Raw genomic sequence first — 26,110 nt, forward strand, 5'->3', positions numbered from 1 at the left:
AGTGGCTGCCAGCCTTTTTTCTATAAAGAACCACATTTCCTCAGAGGTAAGCTGTCAGTCTGCTTGCTGACTGTGGGTGGGGCCAAAGTCAGGGGTGAATGGGGCTACTTCCTTCTTCTTTTTCTGTTCCCCATCTCTGTCTCCCTCTTCCTCCCCACTGAGCAATCTGCTGCAAAAGGGACTCTTGCTGGATGACTGGTCTCTTGCAGGGGGCTTTTGTAATTAGGTCCTAGGGTTGCTGATTGCACACACCTGTCATACTAGACAAACCTTTGTCTGATCCAGCATAGCATTTCACACTTCCTTCTTACACACACATGTCTTCTCAGAAGCATGATTCACTTTGAATTTGCTAAGCCAATCTAGCATATTGCTCTGTGGATACTTTCTGTATAGGCTGGAGGACAACACATGCTTTCAAATGCCTTCACTTTAATGTAAGCATGTCTACCGTGTCTGCCTTTGCCCCTCTCTGAGAATGCATTCATACATGGATGACTCAAAGAATGAATAGATTTTCCCAATATGCCAAGACATCTGGGAGACATTGGGTGGGTGGGTGTCCATGGGAGAAAGAGACATTGCCAGGAGAAGGATGTTGGCAGTGCATCACCGCAGCTGAGATCGGAAGCAATTTCCAAATTACCCCCGGTCTGCTGAGTCATTAACGCCTTAACCTAATATCCTGTATTCATTTATTTAATGGCCAGATGAAAGGAAGTGATGGAGAGCATTTTGTTCCGGCTTTTCAAGGAAGCCAGATGACCACAGTCTCTACCGAGGAAGAAGTCAGTTGCTACAATGGGCGCGGTTCAGGAAGGCGAAATTGGCAAGGCGATTCATTAGATGGAAATGGAATGCTAACAGCGAGTTTAAGAAATGACGATGCTGCTGATGATAATGATGATGGGGCAGTGCTACTCTCCAAACAAAGTCTTAGGAAAGATGAGACTTCTCTACACTTCTTTATTTTGCACACATGCAATTTCCTGCCAAATACTATAAATAACCCGCGTAGGAAAACCTTGATTCCCCTCTCCTCTTGCCAGTTGCCCAGGGTTGTAGTCACTGTTGGTTCTCCTCTCAGTAGACTCTTAAAATTAATAACCATGGTTAACTTAGGTCTGTTGTTTTCAATGGGTGTCTTCTGAACAGAACTTAATTGGGTACAGCCAAGTGTCTTGCTACCTGTGGACCCAACTTTGGCAGGAGAACGGTTAAATGGTAGTTTATCTTCTACTGACTTCTTAGAGCAGCCTTCCCCAATCTGTAGCCCTTTAGACTACAACTCCCATGAGCACCTGTCAGTGCAACCTCGCTCCCTATGTCAGTTCATGATGGGCATATGAACACATGGTTTTGAAAGCAAAATTTGACTGTAGCATTGGCTTCAGCTAGTAGTGGTGCCCACCCTGTGAAATGTCCTCCCATCAGATGTTAAGGATATAACATTTAGGAAACATCTGAAAGTAGCCTTGTATAGGGAAGTGTTTTAAGGTTTAAGGTTTAATTATGTTTTATATATGTTGGAAGCTGCCCAGAGTGGCTGGGACAACCCAGTCAGATGGGTGGGGTGAAAAGAAATTACTACTATTACTACTATTACTACTACTAATGAAGCTGATATAGCACTGGATGAATGTGATCCTGCGGCGAAGACCCTGTAAGGAGTCTCATCGCAGCATTCTTCTCCTGCTGGAGTTTCTGGGTCAGCTTCAAGGGCAGCTCCACGTAGAGTGAGTTACAATAATCAAGCCTGGAGGTGACCGTTGCATGGATCACAGTGGTGAGATCAGGGCAATAGATTTTATAGTAGTATAAAATCAAGGCTTTTTTAAAAAAAAAGTTGTTCAGATCTGTGTTGTGCCAGGGCAATGTTGAAGGGGAAAACATTTGCTTTGTTTAGCTGATAATTTAGCAGCCTGTCTTTCATTGTACATATTCATGTCTTTATCAGCATTGTTCATGTCTTAAAGCTTATATAACCAGGAAACCGCGTGGGGGGGGGGATGCGCAAGTGTCATTTATCGAGAGACAATGAACCTCATTCTATCCACTGTCTGATGTGAACTTTTGTGCAAGGGCTGCATGCCTACAGGGAAAGTGAGAGATTTTATATAATGAGGCACAATTCTTGGCTCTGGATTTTTGACATTTTGAGCCAAAGTGAAGATTATACAGTAGTACCTCTGGTTACGAACTTAATTCATTCCAAAGGTTCGTTCTTAACCTGAGTTACCACTTTAGCTAATGGGGCCTCCTGCTACCGCCTCACGATTTCTGTTCTCATCCTGAGGTACTCCTTCCAGGTTAGCAGAGTCTGTAACCTGAAGTGTTTGTAACCCGAGGTGTTTGTAACTTGAGGTACCACTGTATATGGTAAGATCTATTGCTGTAATCAGATGCAGAATCTGAAGGCCTTGGTTCATTCCAGTTGTTCCCCCCCCCCCATACATTTAGGTGAAGAATGGGAGGGGCCACACCTGCTAATTATGTCCTCAGTGTCCCCTAACATTCAGCAGGATGTCTGAAATGGTTTCCCTATTTGCCTACAGCTGTATTGCATAGGCCTACTAAAAATATTAAAGATTTGTGATTTTCTGCTCTACCATATTGAGGTTTTGCCTCTTCTTCTGCTTCCTCTGGTGCTTGGTGCCACCAGGACCAGCCCTATCACTAGGCAGAATGAGCACCTTCCTCAGGCAGCAAATGTTGATGGGCAGGAAGCAGCAACAAGTATTGAAGAACAGAGCTGTATGTGCTGTGCAGCCTGCCCCACATCCCCTCAACCAGGAGTAGGGAATCTTCTTTAGCCCAAGAGCCACCTTCCCTTCTGTGCAAATTTCAGGGCGGGCGTGGCCAGAGGCAAGATTGACTAGAGCAATAATTGTGGCTTTTGAATAGTGACTATCTTCCATCTGGGCAGGCAAGAAGCATTATCAGTCCAAAGACACATTCCAGCCAAGCAAAAACATTCAAGGAGGGTGCAATGCAGGGCTGGTGAAGGGTGTGGCTCAAACGGCCTGAGGTGAGAGGTCTGGAGGGCCTCATTTGACACCTAGGCCTCAGCATCCCCCTCTCTGCCCTATACTCGCCAGCAACAGACAAGAATGTCAGCCCCTTACAAGAGCTGAAATAAGATTTAACTGCCATTCCTGTCTTTGCCTCAGGCAGCAAACTGTCTCGAGCTGACCCTGGGTGCTTCCTTTCCACCCCCACTTCCCTTTCTGAACAACTAGGGGACCCTGCTTCCCCTGCTTGCCCTCAGCCTTACTTAGATGTTGCTCCTGCCTTGCCCTGCCCTCCATGAGCCAAGAGTCAGCCCTGATAGTCACCTGTCTTGCCAACCAGCTTATATTCAGAGATTTTCAGTGGTTCGATTAAACTCCTTTGGGAGACTCCATGTGAGAAGGGGTAATCTGAGAAAACTCCTTGCTGGAACAGGCAAATGTATTGGGGGGGAGGAAAAAGATGTATCTTGTCAAAAAAGACAGCATGCATTAAATTCAATATATTCTGGGGGTCACACCAGTTGAAAAATTCTTTGCCCTTTTGCTTTTTTGTCTTTTGGTGCTGCTCTGCTTTCCCTTTCATTTGGAATTTAGGTTTAAAAAAATGAAGACAAAAAAACAGAGATCTCTTGTAAGATCTCTTATTGTAATTGTTTCAATATCCATGTGTTATTAATTGTTTATATGGCCAAAACGGTATCACCCACACAGAAGAGGAAGTGATCAGTAGGCTTGGGGGAATCAAAAGTTTGCAAAAGTACATCATCATATTGTGGGGGTGGGATAAGCCTAGTAAGGAACAAGCATGCTCATAACATTTTGCGGTAGAACCCATTTGTTTGTCTGTTTTTTAAATGTGATTTTCTTCATCTGCACTGAATTCATTATAGCCCAGAGTGACTAGCTCAAGGTCATCCATTAAGCCTCACAACTGAACAGGGACCTGAATATAATTCTCCCCAATGCACGTCCTTGCAATCTATCCACTTTAACAGGGTAACCAGTGTTGTACTCTCCATGCATTTTGGACTACAACTCCCATCGTCCCTGATTATTGGCCATGCTGGCTAGGAATGATGGGAGATGTAGCCCACAACATTTGACGCACACCATCTTAGCAACCCCTGCACTACACCCTTACAGAGGACAAGAAAAAAGAAGCAATGGCTCGGAAATTCTTCTGGCTCTTCATATGAATTCTGGTTGGTTGCTTCCTAGATTGCCAGAAGCTGCCTGTATTAATTTTCCACGGTAACAAGATTCCAACTTGCTTGTCTCAGTCTATGTACAGAGACGCTCAACAGGAGCATTTCCTGGAATGGCCCTTGAGTCACCGTTAATTAGAAGTGAACATTTTATCCCAGCCATCTTCAAGTTGATCACTCTTATCTTTTCATTAAGCATTTGATTACAAAGTGGAGGCTGAAATTGCAGTTGAGCAGAGAACTTATTGATGCATAGCAGATGCGAAGGTGAATTTCAAAAGGACCCTCGGGTGCTAAATAGAGCAAGCATAAATGAACAATGCAGCCAATAAGCCTGACAAAAACAAATAGGAAGGGCCCAGATTTGTCAAGTGGCATCAGCTCACATAGCATATGATCACGCCAATGAAGTTGGGATTGCCCTTATTTAGTCGTCAATCAGTGTCACAATTCCCTGCATGGGAATTCATGTGCAGAAGCTAAGAATATGGCTATGGAGGTAGAACTTATCCTGAAAAACAGGAAGTTGTTGTGATCATATCTGAAAAGATGATGCACAGGACTGACTGCATGATCCTCCAGTGTGGCTTGTAATAATTTTTACCCTTCCCAATGTGCTTTTGCTGTTTGTCACATATACAGTAGCCACTTTATGTGTGGCATTAGCTTCCCTTATAATAGAAATTGTGATTGTCTCATGCAGGGGTCGACAAAGTTTTTGTGGCTTGGGCCGGTTCACTGTCCTGCAGATCCTGCGGTGAGCCGAAGTGCACGCGTGTGCACGCATGCGCAAACGCTGTTTCCGGTGCTCCTTCTGGCACAGAGGAGGCATGCGCAGCTTCCCATTGGCTGCAGGAGCTTCCTGCAGCCAATGGGAAGCTGGCCAGCATCGCGGAATGCAGTCCCAGCTCTGCCCTGTGCCTGTTTAGTGCGGCGCACAGGAGCCAACTGAGCAGGCAGCGGGGGTCCATGGGCCGGTTAAATGACCCCCATGGGCCACTTGTGGCCCATGGGCCTTAGGTTGCCAACCCCTGGTCTCATGCCTATCAACAGAGCAGTTCATTGGTGCCCAATCCATTTCTGGACCCAACTCAAGGTGTTGGTTTTGACTAATACAGCCCTGCATGACTTGGGACCCCCACTACCTAAAGGATAGCCTCTTCCTATATGTATCTTGGCTACCCCCTAAATCAATAATAGAAGCCCTCCTTCAAGTGCCCCCTCACTCTGTCGGGTGGCTACAAGGAACAGGACCTTCCTGGTTGTGGCCTCTCAGCTATGGAATGCGCTCTCTCGGAACCTTCTTGCATCTACATTAATATATTTTTGGCACCAGACAACAACTTTTTGTTGTTGTTCACCCAGTCTTTATAGGGTGAACATATTGCTTTAGGGTGAACATACTGTTTCAATTTTGTGGTATTTCTAGTTCAGTGTTGAAATAATTTTATTCCCGGTCAGTTGAATTGCTTTGTGTATCCGCTCTCATGTTTTTAGGACAACTAATGTGTTTTAGAGTTGTGTTGCAGTGCCTCAGGTATTGGTTTTGGTGCACAGTGGGTTGTATTTTTTTAAAAAAAATGTTCAGCTGTAGTTTTCATCTGCCTGTTGTTCAGAGAACATGGCTGAAGCCTTCCCCAACCTTGTGCCCTCCAAATGTTCTGGACCACAACTCTCATCAGCAAAAAGAACTGTCCTGGCTGCCAGTTGCCCTCCTTCTGTGTATCATCAGGCTCTGGGAAAGAAAGTGCGATGTGGGGGTCACAGTGCAGTGTGATCCATCCAGCCCTGCTCATTGTCATCCTCACCAAGGTCTGCATTCTACAAATGTTGGATGCAGTTCTGTGTGCATCCAGATGTTTGTGGGTAGAGTTTGTCCACCTGAGGAGGGACTCTAATTGGGCAGAGTCCTTGCTTGCATTGTGGAACATCCATATGTGCATAGAATTCCTTCAAACCATCCTTTGAACATCCAGGTGATAGGAGAACATTGTGATCTGTGCTAGACTAGAGTCCCCCGCAAGCCTGCTCCATGTGTTCATTCAGCTTGTGGAGGGGTTCATGTAGAAATCCCTTCTTTGATATCTCTCTCGATCTCTCTCTCTGAGGGTACAATTTTTTTCTTTGGAATTTAGGGGTGAGCTTATCCAAGAAATATCTTTGTATCTCCTCCTCTCCACATTGTTTTGTTTAAAATCCAGTTTGAAGTAGCATTCTGAAGAACTTGAAAACTGGCTTTGCTGACTCGGGGCACCAGTCACTAGAAATGGATTATTACGCTCTTTAGCCGCTCAGCCGTTTTGATGGGGTTTGTGCAAGCGAATTCCCCAGTGGATTGAGCCCAAGAGAAAATGCAAAGTAATTTAGATCACACAAAATGAAGGTTATTTGGGTTATCTGGTGATGAAAATTAATAAATGATGAGGTAAAGCATAAACCTTTTAACCTCTGAAGCTCAGCGAAGGGAGAAATAACTTCAGACTTCTACTTAAACCCTCACAGCGATATTAGATGGGGTTTTGAAATTTTTATGGAATGTACACCAACCAAAATTGTACTATAAACAGAGACCAAGGTAAAGGGTAGAATGCAATAAATAGCACTCAGTGAAACTGCTGAAACGCTATCCTTACCTCAACTATGACATTCATTTTATTTATTTAAAAGCATTTATAAACCGCTTAATGTTAAAAAAAATAATTACATGGTTATAGTTGAAAAAACAAACAATGTGTCATTAAAACATTAAAACAAAAACATAACCCAAAGCCAATAAAAAAGCAGTATAGAAATGCATAAAAACAAATAAAAGGGATATAATAGAGGACTCAGACACATGACACAGGATATGAACTTATGAGTTAGGGAATACATCGGCAAAAATTGCATATCAGCTTTCTCTAATTTCATTCATGCAATATTCATCAAAAGTAATCACTTCTTAGCTAAACGAAACAAACACAGTACTACTTCAAAGGGCCAAGAGCAACTTAATATGGAAAAATAAAGCTTCAGAATATTTGCCAAAGTACATCCTGCGCCATAGAGAGATAAGATCAGGAATGTACTTTGGCACAATAATACAACACAGCTTTAACTTTTGAAAAATTGGGGAAAGGAATTAGGTAGAACAGAATAACAAAAACATGAGCATGCCTCACAAGGGCTTCTTGTAGGTTTGTGGTCAAGCAGTTTGTTCAGGTTTGTTGGTTTGCCACTGAGGAAGGCTATTTGGTAGAAATGCATCTGGCTATGGAAGACTGACTGTAGCAGATACCTGTCTAGCGCTAACTGTGTATGTTGTTCCACCCCAGGGTGTACGGGTTGGTCTGAAAACAATAAAGCATGTTTAGTATGCACATCTAATAATATATTCACATTCATCCATTGGCTGTTGTGTATTGTGAATGGTGATGTAACCATTGACTGCTGTTGGCTTATGTCACTCTTTCTGGCTTGCATGTTCCTACCCATAATACTATTCCATTTCTACATCAACCTGCAATTTCTTAATCATCTCAAAATGTTTAAATGCAGATTTTAAAGGTGTTTAAACATTTAACCTAAGAACATAAGAGGAGCTTGCTGGATCAGACCAATGGGATCTTGTCCAGAATCCTGTTTTCACAGTGGCCATCCAGATGCCTGTGGGAAACCCACAAGGAAGATTTAAGAAAAGGAGACCTCTCCCCTCCTGTGGTTTCCAGCGGCTGGTATTCAGAAGCATTTCTGCATCCAAGTGCACATTCAGAGAAGTGCAAAATCCCGTGGACAGCTGAATTCTGATCTGAACATTAGTCTAGAAATTACAGATCAGACCATTACATTTAGGAGTTCACGTATGTCAAATTCCTGAAGCATTCCTCCTCCCAGCAGCCTTCTGATTTTGTGAACACAAATTCTTCCTGCACATCCGTGGAATAATTCATCTGAAGACTAAGTGCCGTCCACACTGTTGGAGGTTAAGGCTACCGGTGAAGATTGTTAAATGCAATCTCTAGCAATGCAATACAAGCAACTGAAGACCAGCTTCTCAAGAACTATTGTGGGAGAGGGGGGGGGGTCTATTACCTGCACATCTTCCTTGAGGCCTCTGGTTGGCCATTGATCCTATAACAAGGAAGTTCAATCTTCAGTTATGGATCAGAGAGAAAACTTTCTGCTGGTTTTCCCCTTTACAGAGCAGATCTTGTTTCAGCATGCAGGTTGTGAGAGCAACGTTACTGGTAACAATATGTGCATCTTGGTGTATAGATGATTAATCAAAGTTGTAATGAAAGCTGGTGACAATCTGCTTTCCACATTAATGTTGGCTTGGTAACGCATCACAGTAACAGCCTGTGATAAGATGTGTTTGTGTGTATTTATATATATGTGAAACAAGTAGAGCAGGTTTGTTAGAATGGTTGACTTGCTTATTTTTGGTGCTCACATATTTTTAGAACAAAACGAGTCAGAGTCGGGGGGGGACGCAACGGTGTGCCACTGCAGTGAGTCAGGATGACATTTTGCACATCACAGACACTACCCAGTTTCAACATTGGTAAAAATATTTAAAGAAACTGTCATGTCAGCACTACAGAGGAAATATTACATTTATCTTCCCAGCATTCAGCTGCTAAAGGCCTGCTTGGTGGAGGAAGGGAAGCTGGCACCCTTAATACATCAAATGGGGGCAATATTGTATAAGGAATGCAGAGATGATATGTATAGGGGGCACAGCTGAAAATCATTTGGTGAGATTTGCCATGCCCCGGCCCTCAGACATTTCAGATAGTAAATATAAGGCAGAGGAGACTTCTTACCTGGAGTTTTTATCTGCCATCCATTCTTCACTTCTGGATTTCTCTGAACTGCATGGTTTCTGTTACTCATTGTACCAGAGGCTTTGCTACAAAGAGTTTTAGGCAATAGATCTGGAATAGAGAATTTTCCTCGGCTCAGGTATCACATTCCTTTCTGGGCACCACATGTTAGCAGCGGGCAAAGGCAAGAGTGGGCAGAGCAATGAGCACATCCCCCCCCCCCCTTCTAAAGTAGTGTACTGTCTCCATACACAGACTGACATAGCCCTCTCTATCCTCCATCCAGACAAGCAAGAGGCATGATCAGAACTCATTGACACATTCTAGCCTGGTCAAAGCACTCAGGGAGCCAGGCAGGGCCTGGAGAGAGTCCTGGGAGCCAGAGACAGACACCTGAAGGGCTACATTTGGCCCTTGGGCTTTAGATTCCCCACCTTCTGCAATAGATGCTCAAGGTGTTTTTTCTTCAAAGTGAACGGTGAATAAATTAGCAGTGCTGTTCTGCCTCTCCTTCATCCTTTAATCAATTTGAATTTTTGTTTTACTGTGAGACTTTACAGTTGAACATGCAGCAAACACAGCATGAGAATTTTACTGACGAGCCAAGAATTTATTCCTTGCTGCAGAGCCTAATAAATAGTGAATAATCGCTTTCTTTTTTTAAAAAAGATAGGTGCACTAGCAAAGCGTGCTGAGGAACACATTGTTCACTGACGACGTTCCATCTTTTATGCAGCAGAGTAGCAAAACGCCATTCAGTGCCAGAGTCAGAGGAAATGAGGCCATAACTAATGTCGCCAGCAATCATTATGACAGGGGTCATAAATTCATACATGATCCTTCCTGTCTCACTTTGCAGACTTCATAAAAAAAAAACCTGTAACACTTTGGGTAGATTTTATTTCTCTTTGGTAGCTGAGTTTTTGTTTTAGAGTGGGACTTTTTCAAACCAATGTGTATGTGATTTCAAAAGTAAACAGAGATTTTTGAGGTGAGGGAAGATTAGGGCAGAATCTACTTACAGCACAGCAAAGATGAGCAAAACTAAAGAGGCATTCAGGCACCACTACTCCAGTTTCCTTATGTCTCCTAACTAATAATTTTTTGCATCGTATGTGATCTTTCACACGACATGTAGAAGTCACTTTTGGAAATCTAGCAGAAGTTTAGCACTCATGTCCATGTTAACTGCTTCCAGAATAAATCTGTTTGCAACCCCATTAACCCAGAAAAATCGCAGGACAAAATCTGGGGCAGAATATTCTTTCCTGACTTCAGGTGGGCCAGCAGAAACCACTACTGATGTCAACAAACAAAGCCACCCTGACCTATTCACTGGAATTATTGCAGTGCCTGGAAATGGTTTATGGAAAGGGACCTGAAGCCCCGTTAAAAAAGCTTGCATGAGTTCAGAATGGTTTTTCTGCCGGAGAAAGGGGGCGAGGGGCAGCATCATACACCATGTGCCGCTTTGCCTCCCAAGTGATTTGTTTCGCTGTAGCAGTATTTATCATCTTGATGAAAGATGCCCTGGCTCTGAAGATTGGAAGGGTTTTTTTGTTTTGCTTTGTTTTGTTTACCTGCTTAATTTGAAGCAGCACCTATACAAGGTACTGTGACATCAACATAATAACCTGAAGCCAGAGGCATCTGAAAAGATTTATTTCCAGAGCTCCTTTGCGGTGACACGCTTTTTTGCTTCTGACATTCTCAATTTGCAGGCCGCTGGTGATCCAATCTGATTCCTTCTGACTCTTTAATAAGGATGTCAATGCACCAGGCGGAGGCCATTATCTGATAGCTGCATGGAAATAAGAGGCAGAGTTAGTGATCTCAAGGGGTGGCCAGCTCTTTTGCCTCGGATGAGCTAGTCAAGGTCACCAGAATGGTAGATTTTCTGTCTGTTGGCTTGTGTCGTACTTCCTTAAATATATCCCTTTTGATTGCATCTGAGGAAACGTTTATTAATTGCTGCATGGGGTGTTAATGCAGGGACTTAGCATAAAAATAATTTTAGGCTGCCAGCTGCACATTACAGGTGAAATTGGAATGCAAATGGAAGCTTACAAATCACCCAGGAGACAGTGTATCACAGCCTAGGTAAATATTACTAACATCAATGGGATTACTTGTGAGTAAATTTGCATAGTTGCAAAATGGAATATTTGGCTATATCTTCCCCAGGCACCTTTGTTAAGCAGGCTAAAGAGAACCCATCACTGATGGTCTTATTTTCACAAGGTGTGCAGCACGAAGGATGAGGGATTGTGTTGTGATTGGCTGTTGACATCCATCATATCCTGAGTTCTCATGTGCCACTGTGGACATATCAATGGGGTGGGGGGAACTTGGTAAAATTCGTTTCTGCTTCTTCCATTGCCTCCTATGGAGTTGAATTTCCTTACACCTTCCCTTTTGGTGGTGTCAATTCCACCTGGTTACATGAGCATTGCCAGTGGCCGGTGAGGGTTTGGGTGTGATGAACCTGTGTCTGCCCCTCACTGCACCCTTTCCCTGAATTTGCGCGCTCCATTTTCATCCTGTTCAGTATATCCCATTGGTGAGCAGCTGGGTTTTCATAGGGATGTGGGTTTTATGTTAACATGGGCTCCTTTATGTGTCTGCCCCTCAAAACAGTAGCTCTTTGGAGCAAATGGGCCTACTATGTTGTAGTATGAGATGTGGGAGAAATTTGGTTCAGTTTGCATTTAAAGGTGAACCTACAAAATCCACACTTCCCAAAACAATCTGCAAACCAAAACACAGCTATCCTTTGAAACTGGCACTTCACTGAATTCTGCAGTGCCATTCTCCAACCAAGTAACATGTACAAAAATGCATATACTGGGGTAAAGGGTGGATTAAAATGCATATATTTGTGAAAATATCATACAAACATGCATTTTATTGGGGGGCATTGCTTTGCACAATTGTGTGTATTAGTGAATGGACTTTAGCTGGTGATGGGTGGACTGTAGCTCATTGGTAGAAATCTGCTTTTAATGCAGAAGGTCACAGGTTCAATCCCCAAGTGTAAAAAAAAAAGTGTGTATTAGGTAAAATTGCATGCAAAAGTTCATACGAGAGAATAGTTGTTTTTTCATGTAAAAAAAATCATGAACTGATGTGGAGAATTAAACTGAAGACTGGAAAAATTAAGAACTGAGAGAAACCAAAATAAACCAATTTGCCCATCCCTACCAGTAGTATCGCCTCAACTCTCCCTCTTCCTCTCTTCCTCACTGGTGTGTAGCAGTTTATCTGAACCAGACCATCCCTATCACTGAGTTTACCCACTTCACTGAAGGCAAGGCTGACACTAGCATGTCGGATTCTTCTGTGCTGGTAGCTGGTGTAGTGATTGGAGCAGTTCTCTTCCTTTCCTGCGTGGCCATCATCATCGGCAGCCTGCGAAAGAATAGGTGCTTTCAACATCTCCAGCTGAGAAGAGATGCCAGTTACAGTAAGAGAACTGTTCTGATTTTTTAAATAACTTCTTCAAAAATATAGATGTCCTGCAAACATTTCCAGTGTGTTTTCCCACCAGCCCCTTTTCATTCTGTTGCTGTCGAGCTTAGTTTGCAAACTAGATACAGCAAAGCCAGGCTTTGTGTGTTTGAACAGGGCCTTTCCACTGGATGGAGTGATGCAGCTGATTTGGGGTGGCATGGAAGGGTACAAGTCATTGGTTGTTTGACTTACATTTATTGCTTTGTACTCCCAGGGAGAAGCACTTGTAGGATTTTCTGCCTCAGGTGCCAAAGTAACTTGGAAAGCATTGGGTACCAGTGTGCTTTAAATGTATGGTGTGTATGAGACCCTAGCGGCATGAAAATAACCTGGGATTGGTGGGGAAAGGCGTAGAGACCAAGGCAATTCACCAGTTTCCAGAGATGATTTAAGAATTTCATCCATTCAAGAGCTCTCAGTCAAACATGCTCTGCAGGGGTCTGGTTATCCAGAATGGTTTATCAATCCCTCTTCCCAGGGAACTCATCAATTGTAGCTTTGTGAAGAGAATAGAAGTCTGCTAACAACTCTTGACACGCTTAGAGTTCCCAGGATTCTTGAGGGGGAGTCATGGCTGTTAAAAGCAATATGAGAATGCTTTTTAAAAATGGGTGGTGCAGATGTGATCTGGGGGGGGGGGGTTAGGTCTGAAAAGCAGCATACAAATTTTAAATCTACAAAATGCCTGTTTGCGGTGTTGTGGGACCAGTATTTTCTTCTTTCTTCCAGCTCCAGAATGCTTCTACGGTGGCTCAGTTGGAGAACTAAGATCCAGTTGCATAGAGGAGTTCCCTCCAGCCTTCTATTTCAGCACTTATGTGGAGACACAGGTCAATGTCACCTGCCCCGACTCACCTCCCCAGTAAGCACCTTTCGAATGCATTTTTATTACTGGGATGAATGGTGTGGAAATGGGAGCTCTGCTGGGCTCAGTCCCAATGTTCTTCCACCAGAATATGCTCTCAGCGTTGAGTGTGGGTGAGAGACACAGGCAGGGTCTCCAAACCCCAGTGGCTGCTATAAATGATGTGGGAGAAACAGGTGATGGGAAGGCAATAAAGACCTACAGGTGGAAGTCTGAGCTGTGAGCAGTGATGAGGGCAAAGGCAAGTTTCAGGGATGGAGTGGGACTTAGGTCACATGGTGCATTTGAAACACATTTATACCACTTTTAACAACCATGACATGTTAAGGGTGCTAAGAGCTGTAGTTCTGTGTGGGGTAAACTATACTCCCCAAGATTCTGGCAACCTTGAAATTATTGGCTATAATAAAAAATACAATAATTGAAAATATTAAATTATTACAATTTTATTTATTAAATCATTATATTTGTATAATTTGTTTTAAGAACTTAAATGAAACAAAAAACTTTTTTCTCCAAATGTTTTTAATAGGTTTTATCCATCTAAGGCCTACTCAGAATTGAGGAACCAGAGCCTAGGTTAGCCATACCCATTTAACTTCAGTGGGTCTACTCTGAATAGGACTAGCATCAGATACCACTCAATGTTTTTAACTGGTTTGGGGGTTTTTGTTTTGTTTTTTGTTTTGTTTTAATTGTATCTTTTGCTATTTTGTTTTTTTGCTGCCCTGGACTCCTTCGGCAGAAAGCGAAGAGAATGGACGTTTAATAAATAAATAACTGGGGTGGCTGTAGCTATCTTCCTTTTATAGATTTCCATTTGTTGCTCTTCTGCTGAGCACACGGTAGTTACAGCAACTTGTCAGGATAATAGATGGTCTCTCTCGTTTAGCTCTCCAATACAGTGGTACCTTGGGTTATGAACTTAATTCGTTCCGGAGGTCCGTTCTTAACCCGAAACCATTCTTAACCTGAGGCGTGCTTTCTCCGCAGCTGCTGCCACCACGTGATTTCCATTTGCATCCTGGGGCAAAGTTTGCAACCCAGAGCAGCTACTTCTGGGTTAGCGGAGTTTGTAACCCAAAACGTTTGTAACCCAAAGCGTTTGTAACCCGAGGTACCACTGTAGAACAGGGTTAAAAGGACTGAAAAATGAGGCTGTCTGAACAGTGTAGGGGCCCAGAATTATTTCGGGCAAAGGCAAAGACCACCCACACATTACATCCAGTGCTTTTTTAAAAGGGAGTACTCAATGGTATGCAGTACCTGCACCTCTATTCTTTTTTTAAAAAAGATTATGCCATTTCTTTTCCTTCTCTGCCCCTCTCCCTGCCTCCAAGTAACCATCTGCACTACACATTTTTTAAGCCGTATCATCCCATTTTCAACAGTCATGGCTTACCCCCAATGAATCCTAGGAACTGAAGATTGTTTCGGGTGCTGAGAGTGGTTAGGAGACACTTCTTCCCCTCAAAGAGCTACAGTTCTTAAAGTGGTTTAACAATCCATCCCTGGGAATTGTAGGCAGTTCAGTGTTCAGTGGCCTACTGCCTCTTAACAGTAAAGGCAGAACATAGCCATCGTGACTATAAGCATTGTAAATACAGCTTCACTAGACCAAGTACCATGTAAAGCAGCCCTTCCGAACTTCCTCTGGATTGTACCGAAGGATTTCCATGTTATGGGATCTGAGAATCCACCCTGCTGCTTTTAATGAATAAATAGCATTAGCTTTCTGCCAGCCGTAGCTTTTTCATTCACTAAAAATAAATCGTGTGGGTTTTTAAAATAATAATAATAATAAATTAATATAATATTTCCCGCCTATATTCCTCCAAAGGAATGCTTTTCAAAAGTGCTCCCGTGGATGAAAGCATTATGTTGTAGAAGTTGATGAGTAAGAAATGGATTTTTAAAATAGTTTTCTGAGGGTGGAAGCTGAATGAATAGTTTCCAAATCACCAACAGAGCAGAAGAGGTATGCCTTGTGTCTCATATTCTCTTTGGCACAGGTGGGCAAGAAAAACAAAAGAGGAGGGCTGAATGGTGTAATTCATGGCACTGTCTGATGAATCGATTAATAAGCACAATCAGTTATTTAACTACAGTTTTAGAATAAATAGATATCCAGTTGGAGTTATTATCGTATGAGAAGGGCAAGCTGACTTGTCTCCTCTGGACAGCTTGAATTCTTAAATGAATTGTGTGATTGGTTTTTCACTCCACTGATCCAAGATGACGATTGGAAACAGAACAGCATCAAATAGTAATGAAAAAGCCATACATACACATACACATACACATACACATACACATACACATACACACACACACACAACTTTATTTATTCATTCGTTCATTACTGGCATCCTCAGGTCCAAAATTGAAAACCCAGAGTTTGCTTTGTGTTATATGCAGGGAGTAGGGTTTTAACACCGAATTGCAAAATTGTTTTTCAATTTTGCTAAGATCCCCTCCATTTTATGAAGTAATACTAGCCAAACATCTAAGGGCCAATTCACCACTTGTAAACTGTACATTGCTTCTCAGGTCTACAACTGTGTAACTAAATGGGGCTGTCAGGTCCTCACCCAGAAATGATCCCTCCAGGAATGCTAAAGTGACAGGTATTGAAACAGGACCGAAGTCACCATATGGCAGAGAATTAGCATCTTCTAGGGTTTAAGCCCTTGCAAGACACAGATAACCACTCAACAGTTTGCAGGATGAATCTGAGCCAGTGTGTGTGTGTGTGTGTGTGTGTGTGTGTGTGTGTGTGTGTGTGTTTTCTGAAGAACGTCTAGGGCAGAAACACTATTTATATAAAATTCTAATTGGGAAATTAATTTATGAAAGATGCCTTAGGGGTGTTTAATAATTTAATTGCTTTGATGTACAAATGACTGAAATCTCATTTAGGACTCAATTTGATTATCTCTCTAGATGTATCCCTAATCGGTTCTCACACTAGATTTAAGAAAATTGCTACAGCTCTCATTTGAGTTTTATTTCTTTATCTTTTTTAAAAATCATAATCCTGCCATGCTCACAAGGCAATCAGATGGAAGCCATGCGGTCAATTTGTCTTGACAACCCTAACTAGATGGTAGTGATATCTATAATCGTCCCTTTAGGTGAATTAATGGCTTTCTCATGGACCCAGGATCTCTGTGAGCATGGCAGATTTATTTGAAGTGAGAGGTATTTTTAAAAAATGGCAGATGCAAAGTGGTGTTGTTGTTGTAAAGGAGGGTTCAAATGATATCCGGCTGCCCTTCATCAACAGTTTCTGTTTTGTGCTGGTGCAGTTAATGCTTCCAGGGGTCTCAAATTCTCAAAAACTTCCCAGAACATCCGTTACAACTGTTTCTATTAGAGTCTCAGTAAAGCCGTGCTTGGGGACCTGCACCCTTTCAAATGTTGCTGACTATAGCTGCCATCATCTCTAACCATTGGTCATGCTGGCTGTGGCTGATTGGGGGTTGGCAGTCCAGCAACTTCTAGGTCACATCCACACAATACTTTTAAGTCACTCTAATATCACAGTCTTGAATTATTCTGGTAATTAATTTATTGTGGGTGCTGGGAATTGCAGCACTGTAAGGTCAGCATCCTTAATAAATCACAGTTCCTAGGATTCTTGGGGGTGGGAACCATGGCTGTTAAAGTGATATGAGTCCTTTAAATATATGGTGTAAGTGAGATCTTTGAGCCTGCAAAATAAAACTGCCATCATAAAGTCTGTAGCATGAAATCCATCCTAATTCCCAGTCCCAAAATTCAAAATCTGAAAACCCACATTCTGCAACCAACCTATGCAAAAACAATTTTCAGTGTTTCATTCCTTCTGCCTTAGAAACAGATGACAAATGCAGCTAAAACTCAGCAACAGAACAGTAATGAAAAGAATCCAAACTGAAGACAAAACAAAAAATGATTCAGACAATAACTTTTGTTCCACTGACTTTATTGGCAAGATAGCAAGACGCTGAGTAACACTGACTTCCTCTTCTCCCTGCTACAACTGTGAAATGAAAAGGTTATCATATGAGCCTTTTGAAGCCTTGTTTGGTTCATCATTGAAATATTGTCCTAGACTGTTACTACCCATGCGAACTGGCCATTGACAGTGAGCTGGACACATAACCCTTATGGAAAACATCAACGTCATTTCTTAGCTTGTACTTCAAAAAGTGTCAGGATCATCCTTCGCATCTGTGTGACTGGAGAGTAGATGCTCCGTCGATCTCACCAATTCTCTAGGATCACTCAGCTCTATGCTACCAGAAATGGGGGAGATCCTGACTATGGATCTCAGGTCTGGTTTGAGTCCAAGTGGGGTTGGATTTTGTATTCTGTACACACAAATTCACACACCAACTTCTTAGAGCATGCTCCATGTGCTTTCTGGTTATCATGATTTCCCTTTACTAGTTGCATGAGAAGTTTTTTGTTTGTTTGTTTGTTTGTTTATATACTGCTTAATTCCAGAATAAGCTTCCAAGCAGTTTACAACTATAACAACCAATTACACAAAAATTTGAATATAAGCATCCATAATTAAAACGCACCATAAAACATTCCCATTAACATGTTAGAATCTAAACATCCATAATTAAAATATGCAATGGAACAATCCCATTAAAAGAGCACAGCAATTAAAATAGGAAACTCGCATCAAAAGATCAAGGGGATGCCTGTGTAAAAAGGAGCATCTTCAAAATTTTCTCTCTTCTGTGTTCTCAAGATCAAAACTTACGAATTTCAGCCTGTTTAGTAAGCTCTTTCATGTTGCCTAGGTGTGTCTGTGTGGTAAAGTCACTTCCACTGAGACATGACAAATCACACTGCTACTACAAGCCGCCAAGATTGGAATCAGGATGTGCTATGAACATATATAGTAGCTGTCTATGTGCTGGGTCATCGATCCAGCTAGTTCAGCACTGTCTGCCATAGATTGAAACAATTGTCTAGGCTCTTGGGCAGAAAAGGTCTTTCTCATCACCTTGCAAGGGGATGGACCAGATGATCCTCAGGGTCTCTTCCAGCTCTACAGTTCTATTATTCTACCTACCTGGAAATGTCATGGCAATGGAAGCTGGTCCATGGGGCCAATTGGGCAGAGCCCCGCCAGCCTCAGTGTTCCCCCAGCCAGCTCCCCGTATATCTGCCTCCTTTCTTACATCCAGCCCAGAGAGTGGCGCTGCTCAGCAGCCTCCTCCTTAGTCTCAGTGTTGCCTTTATACTCTCAGTGTGGCCCCACCTGCCATTGGCTCTGGCTCCCTGCCTTCCACCCTACCATTCCCAGTGGGAAGCTGCCACCACCAGGCAATGGATTGAGCCCGAGACCTTGCCAGTATACATAGCATGTGCTCCGTCACTGAAATACTCAGTTCTGAGATATTCAACAGTTCTGTTGGAAGCAGCAACTCCCATCCACCTCTCACACACATGTATATTATAACGCAATGCTGTTTTTTAAAAAGACAATTCTAATGGAAATCTGACATCTTTTCATTGTAGGGTTATTAGAATCCCATCATCTCTTTAAAATTACAGTGAAAGACATTTAACCTACCATTCTGTCAACTGGTGCCTGGGGGTTGGGGTAGGGAACCTAAATTAGCATGTTTCACACAGATAACAGCCCTCTACCTCAGTGAAGCTAATTCTGGAGATCCTTTTTTATGGACTCTTCGATAACTTCTTATTGTGGGCTCTTTAGGAAATGGCACAGCATCCTTGTTCCTAATATATTCCCAGCTACTTTTGTTGCAAAAATGCTTGCCTCATCAACTTTGTATTCCTCTAACCCCCCACTTCCTCATCCTATCCTCCCACCCCACCCCTGACTTTCTCCAGGGGTCTTCCTTCTGTCACTGCCAGCTTCTGAAATGCATCCTATGTTTCATTACCTCCAAAAGGTATATCTGAGCAGTGTTCACAGCTTTTTGAAACCTTAATTGTGCATTAGAAACCAATGAAGCAGACTCCTTACTCAGGAGCCCACAGGGAGTGAACATTTGTATGTTCAGAAAGCATTAATCCTGCATTAGCCTCAAGGTTTTGGACTGAAGTGAATTAGAACAGCTTGGTTTTGATTGCTCAAACAAGAATTATAACCCTAAGACTGCATTCCTGTGCATACTTACATCACTGTCATCAGTGGGACCTGTAGCAAAATCTTGCAGTGTGGAGTCTGTTTCCCCCAACAACAGTCTGCCATGCATTCCAAAGGCCCTCATTGGGCTGTTTCAGGAAATTCTCCCCAGCTGATATACCTCCCTCTTTTGTGCGGAAGGTGTCATTTTAGTTTTAAAAAAGCAACAGGACGCAGAGCCTGAACATCAGAAATCAATAGAATGATATGTAATATTTGTATAGCCAGTGTGGCTAACCTAACACTGAAGTAATCTGCTTCTTGTGACTTGGTATTGGAGGGTGGGGATTCAGTACAGATCACATTTGAAGGCAAACCTATCAAAGTTGCATTTTCCAAAACAATATAGCTTCATAACACAGCCATCCTTCAGGATTTGCCAAATTTTGCAATGTGTACGAAAATGCATATACATGCATGTACATAAAAACACATATATTTGTGAACACAACATACCAAAAATTCATTTATATTAGAGAACATTGCTTTACAAAAAAAAGTGTAGATTAGATAAAACTGCATACAAAAATGTGATTATTGGGATAATTTTTTTCCAAAATGCTGCTGTATTTTCATGAGAAACTTTTTAAAATTACAAATTGCTGTAGAAATATGGAGAAATGAATTTAAGCTTGCAAAAATGAAAATGGGACAGTTCTGTCCCTCCCAACCTAAGAGCAAGTGTTATGAATAGATAGGCCATCTGCTAAAACTTTTCTCCCTGTTTGTCATTTCTTCTTCTCTTGTACGCACAATTCTCCTCTGATATTTATGCGGCAAAGCTAACCTGAGGCTCTGTTTTCTTTCAGCTATGATGAGTGTGTGGGGCCTGGAGCTGTGCAAATCTGTATTCCTACAGATGACCCTCCGCCTTACTCCCTGATAGACCCTTGTCGATGGAATGACTCCGCTATAAACATTCCCTGGGAAGAAGAGGTGTCTCCAGGGGCTGCAGGAGAAAGGGATGCTGGGTATTTGGTCGGACTGCAGGGCCTGCCGCAACCCATCCCTTCCATTTCCTTATCCTCATCATTCCCGATGGAAGCTGCCCCTCCCTACGAAACTGTTGTGTGTGAACAGAACATCCCTATTCCACTGGTCCCACTGGATTTACTGAAAACCTCTACGGAACACTATCAGACTTTTTTCAACAGAATAATGTAAAAGGGCAATGATTCCTGACCTGTGCTTCTGAAGGAATCCTTCAAGACTAAGAAAGGGTGATAAGCTGGAATGATAATCACCCACCTACCCATAATACTTAACAAAACTTTATCTATTTTCTACTTGTGGATTTTGTTTTTACGGGGGGGGGGATGAAAGTTTACCTGCACATTCTTCTTTGTGTTTTAGATTGTTCTTCTCCCCCTGAAATGTAAAACAATAAATGCATCTACTAGGGCAGTGGTTCCCAAACTTCCCTCCACACCCAATGGACCAACTGACAATCTTAATGATTGTTCTGCGTATTGTAGCAACTGAAATGCTCTGTACTAGATGCTGTACAGCTTTTAAATGTATTTTTATTGCTTCTTTTCTTTATTGTAACATATTGCAAAACAATAGAAGCAATAACAGTACCATCAGAAATCAATCTGGATATTTAATGCAATGGATGTGCCATCTCCCGTCTTCAACCACAAATCCACAGACACACCTGAGTGAAGCTTGGTCCATGGACCACAGTTTGGGAACTCCTGTGCTAGGGTATCTCCTGTAGGTCTTTTTGTAGCATTTGAAAGCACATCGGACTAAAATACTTCTAATGTAGATGTATGTCATACGGTCAAACCTAGTTGTCAGGTTTGTTACAGTGCTCTGCATGCCTTAGAACAAAAGGAATATATGATAAAGGGGTTGCATCTATCTTTTTAAGAATTGTTAGTAGATGTAAGCCAGTGACTTAGTAATAGGAGAGGATTCAGTGTTTCATTTAGCTGTAGAGTTCAGCTCAAGAGAGATAAAAAGATATCCTTAGTTTGTATCAGAATATCCCCATTTTATAAATAGGGAAATGTTTGTGAATTTAAGTGAATGAGACAGGAGGCTTCCCAGTTAAATTTCTAACTGAGCTAACCCAGTTCCAAACCCAAATATTATATCTACTTTCTGTCACAAACCTTTTCCCCTACCCACCTCAGTGATCAAGCTGTCTGGGGAGATTTATTGTGACATGAGACACGATTATTATGTTGCATACCAAAGAACTGGAAAGCAAAAGAAAATATGCATTTCCCTATTTTTACTGGGAGAGGTCTTACTAAAAAGAGGCATGTGATGAAATCATTTGAGTGTTGAGTTTGGAATATAGAAGAGCTGTGTTCAAATCTCTTCTTCCACAGCTTGCTAGGTGGCCTTTGGCAAATTGCTAGCTTTGTAGTCTCTTCTCCCTCACAGGATCACTGAGGCTAAAAAGCAGCTCTGATCTCCTTATTTTCTGCATAAGACCAAGGTACATCTAACCCAACATTTTGTTTCTGACAGGGACAAATCAGCTCTCTCTGACACGTTCACAAGCAGCCAGGCATATAGGTGATGGATCGCCTTGCCTTACTGTGTCCCTGGTGTCTACTATGCAAAGGTATACTGCCTCTGCTTGTGAAGATCATGTTTAGCAATTGCACCTAACAACTACTCAGAGCCAAAGTAGAGTTGATGTTAAATGTGTATTTGCATGTAATGTGCAGAGTTCTTTTTAAAAAATGCAAACAGTGTCAACTTGGGGCGGGGTAGTAGCGGCTGATAATTATCAGGGTCACAGCAGGAGTGGAAGGGTGATTTAACATTTTCCTCCCCTGCTGCATTCTTGGGGGAAATCCCAAAGCCAATATTTGCGCCGGGGGGGGGGATGCCAATAGAGCAGGCATAGGCAAACTCGGCCCTCCAGATGTTTTGAGACTGCAGTTCCCATCATCCCTGACCACTGGTCCTGTTAGCTGCGGATGATGGGAGTTGTAGTCCCAAAACATCTGGAGGGCCGAGTTTGCCTATGCCTGCAATAGAGTATTGTGTCCCCCTGAGCAGGTCAGGTCAGGAGTTGCAGAACCATGGACAGCACCAAGTGAGCAGACAGCCTTTTTACAGCCTCTGCTCCCAGACTACCTCCCCCAGGCTCCACCCTCTTGTAGATAACTTCTTAAAGGGCCTACCCTCTGGCCTGAAGACAGGCACTCATCCTCCATTCCATCGCCTCCCTTCCAGTGTATGCTCTACACTGCTGGACCAGTGACCATCAGGAGGCACTGGATTCCTTAGGCTCAGGAAAAGATGCTAGTGGAAGTCCTGGCTCTGACTGCAGGCCCTAGTGGTAGGGAATGGCTCCTGTCTGGCAAGCTCGGGTGGGGGGTGTCTCCTGATCTCCAAGAGCAGGCTCAAAGTTGTGAATCTAGTCTTCCTCTGTAGCTGGAGACTCATAAGCCCTCCAGCTTTGAGCCTTGATCACTGCTAGACTCTGTGGTCATGACAAATAGCAGCTCCAGAGAAGAAGAAAAAATCAGGAAGGAAAAGAGTAAATTCCCCACTTGAGACCTGCTACCACCCCAATACTTATCAGTCCCTGCCCCAAACCTTTTTTGAAAAATCCTGTATATTAAATGCCAATTTTAACATCATGTCTAGCTTGGCCCTCAAATTTCTCCACTTGTCTTTATAAAGCAATGAAATGCAGAAATCTGACTGGAAGGAGCCAGTGTGATATGCTGGACTAGAAACTTGAGAAGATGCAGGTTCAGATCCCTACTCAGTAGTGAGGCTCCCTCGGTGACTGTGAGCCAGTTGCTCACATCTCACCTACCTCACAGGGATGTTGTGAGGGTGGGAAAGATGCAAAAGAGACTGTGCCCAAGTTCCTTGGAAGGGCATCAGGATAAAAATGTTGTTTGTTGTTGATGGATGGTGATTAACAGTAACATGCAATCTAAACCCCACAAAGACATCCAAATTATCTCATAACCTTGCTCCAACAGGTGAATATAAGGCAAGGGTTTTTCAGATGGTGTTCCAAAGAATTTTGGGGTGTTCAGAAGATTATCATGGGCTCCTCAATGGATCATGGATTCATTTTCACCAGAAAAAGGTTCTACTTGGTTGCAGCACCAGAACTTTGGAAAGCCCTTTTACAAGCTGTTTGTTTATCCCTCTCAGTGATATAATTTTGTATCCAAGTAAAGACAGTTTTATGCTTCCATGACTTCGGGACTTAAACCCCTCTGGTGCTTTATTTTTCTGCTTTTTTATTTCTCATATATGATTCTGTGAGTATGATCATAGCCACACCATCCATTTAAAGCCCTCTTATACCACTTTAATGTTTCCACCAAAGAATCCTGGAAACTGTAGTTTGTTGAGAGAGTCCCTAACAACTCATAGCACCCTTAACAAACTACAGTTCCTAGGATTTGGGGGTGGGAGGGAACCACGTATATGAGTTTTGAATGGGCAGTGTGAATGAATGTGTGAATGAGTGTGTGTGTGTGTGTGTGTGTGTGTAGCAATTTTGATACTGCACTGTTTTACTTATTGGAATCATGCTATTTGTTCACCCCTTTGGGAGCGCAAATTGAAAAGTGGTCTACAGGTTTTAGGGGGAACCTCAGTCAAAATGCCTTCTGAGTGACCCATCCTCCTCGTTGCTAGTCACCCCTGCCCTCTCCCTCTGGGCCCAATCTGTACAATTGCCTGGAAGGAAAGGGTCAGACTAGTGGAAGCTTTGCTGCTCCATCTTCTCCCTTTTGTCATTGTGTGCAAGTTGGGGGTAGGACAGGTGTCCATTCATCATACATTCCCTTCCTGTGTTTCCTTTCATTAGGGAGTAATAATAATAATAATAGTCACTTCTGGTGATGGAGCTATATCAGTCCACCAGGGCAAAAACAGAAGAAAGAGGCTTGTGGCACCTTAGGGACATTGGAAGCTGCAAAGCAATGATGGCCTTATATGGATCTGTGGCCAAGATCTCCAACAAATTGACCGCAAGACACACTCCTTCACTCTTCCCAACAATTCTGCTGCAATGCAACAATAGCCAGGCTAGCCGAGCTACCATTGGACCAGCCCCGCCCTCCCCCCCGCCCCCCATTGCCTGGTTTGACTGCCAGACAGTGTCCCCTCCATCTATTGCTCTGGCTGCTCACACATGCCTGGATGAGGGCCATAGGGAAGGAACAGAGCTCAGTGGTACAGCATCTGTTCTGCATGCAAAAGGACCCAGGTACAAGCCCCAGCATCTCCAGGTAGGACTAGGAGAGACCCCTGCCTGAAAGCCTGGAAGGCCGCTGCCAGTTAGTGTAGGCTATATTTAGCTGGGTGGGCCAATGGTCTGACTCAGTATAAAACAGCCTTCTACGTTCTTATCTTTCCCAGAACAAGGCTTAAACAAGTAGAAGAAGGGGGGAAATTGCATCCAGTTCTACCTTCCTTACATGGTGTGGCGAACCTCCACTGGTTTCAAACACCAGTGTGTATGGATCTTGCCTGTTTTCATTCATAGTTTTCACTCTGAAGTGTTTTCAGTCTAAAATACTCTTCTCTTTGAATCTTGGATAATTATCAGATCTGGAATGTGAAAGCCCATTTTTATATTTCTATTGAAGGGCAAATGCATCATCATGACTCCTTAAGGAAATTACGATTATTAATTTATAAATGATGCTCGAAAGATCCATCCTGGTACTTTGGGGAATAAGGCATTTCTGCTCTATAACATTATGGTGTTGTTGATTGCAACTCAAAAGTAATCACAGGTCAGTTCATGGAAGACTCTTGAAGCAGCTGTCTAATTAGATTGTGAAAGCAAACACTTATCTTGCTAACTTGACATGGAGTAGGATTTGGCAGGTAGTTGAGATCCGGAGTCTAAAATCACTGTACCTTAGAGGGGCAACTGCAGACTTTTCTCATCATTATATTGCAGCAGCAGGAAAAACCGTGCTAGGCAGAATATGGTGAAATTCTCCATAGAGACATCATTGCAAAGCCAGTTTTTAATCCTAACACTAAGGGTTGTATACAGCTAAGTCATACTCAAGAGTAGACCCACTGAAATTTTAATGGGGCTTAATATAGTCATTTCCATCACTTTCAGTGGGTCTCCTTGGAGTAGAGCCAACATGGGCAACAACCCTCAGCCCATGAGGGCCACCTCAATCTCTGAGCCATGAGTGACTCCAGCAGTTCCAAACACCTGCCCAGGGTTCAGTTTCCTAGGAATTAAGGTCAGTGAAGACTCTGGTGTCTTTGGGATATATGGCTTTATTTACACTGAGCACAAGATGGAGGGGCTCACAGCAGCTCCATAGATATTGCTTCCCCTTTAGTTTTCCAGGGGAGCCCCGAAGTCCAACACAGTGCAAGCAAATCTCTTTGTGTGCAGCTTCTAGCATTCAGCTTTTTAACTCATGCGCACAATAACAACAACTCTGGCTAAAGAGGATCACCTGGCCTCCAGCCAGGTGAGGGGAATGTGGGGAAATGCCCCACCTATCCTGAAGAGCACCACCCCTTAGCTCATTCTCTGATTACAGATAGGTAGCCGTGTTGGTCTGCCATAGTCAAAA

At 42.8% G+C, this 26,110-nt stretch overlaps 1 protein-coding gene and 1 long non-coding RNA gene across 4 annotated transcripts in view; one reads left to right on the top strand and one right to left on the bottom strand.

Annotated features, from left to right (window-relative positions):
- BEAN1 (brain expressed associated with NEDD4 1) overlaps window positions 1-20,865 on the top strand; it is a 42,752-nt gene extending 21,887 nt beyond the window's left edge. For both annotated transcript variants that reach the window (XM_079988235.1, XM_079988236.1), the window contains exons 4-6: window positions 12,275-12,484; window positions 13,261-13,393; window positions 20,366-20,865. In XM_079988235.1, coding sequence (XP_079844361.1) covers window positions 12,275-12,484; window positions 13,261-13,393; window positions 20,366-20,720 — 698 coding nt within the window. In that variant the 3' untranslated portion in view covers window positions 20,721-20,865. The remainder of the gene's footprint in view (window positions 1-12,274; window positions 12,485-13,260; window positions 13,394-20,365) is intronic.
- On the bottom strand, window positions 9,034-12,404 carry LOC307222775. 2 transcript variants are annotated; one of them, XR_013841874.1, is made up of 3 exons: window positions 12,319-12,404; window positions 10,602-10,822; window positions 9,034-9,132 (listed from the first exon to the last, which is right to left on the bottom strand). It is a non-coding gene; the product is annotated as an uncharacterized lncRNA (long non-coding RNA). The 2 variants fall into 2 exon arrangements; XR_013841875.1 differs by having other exon boundaries at window positions 12,223-12,332.
- Window positions 20,866-26,110: the final 5,245 nt, after the last annotated feature.

Source organism: Podarcis cretensis (genome assembly GCF_951804945.1).
Source record: "Podarcis cretensis genome assembly, chromosome: 8".
NCBI lineage: Eukaryota > Metazoa > Chordata > Lepidosauria > Squamata > Lacertidae > Podarcis > Podarcis cretensis.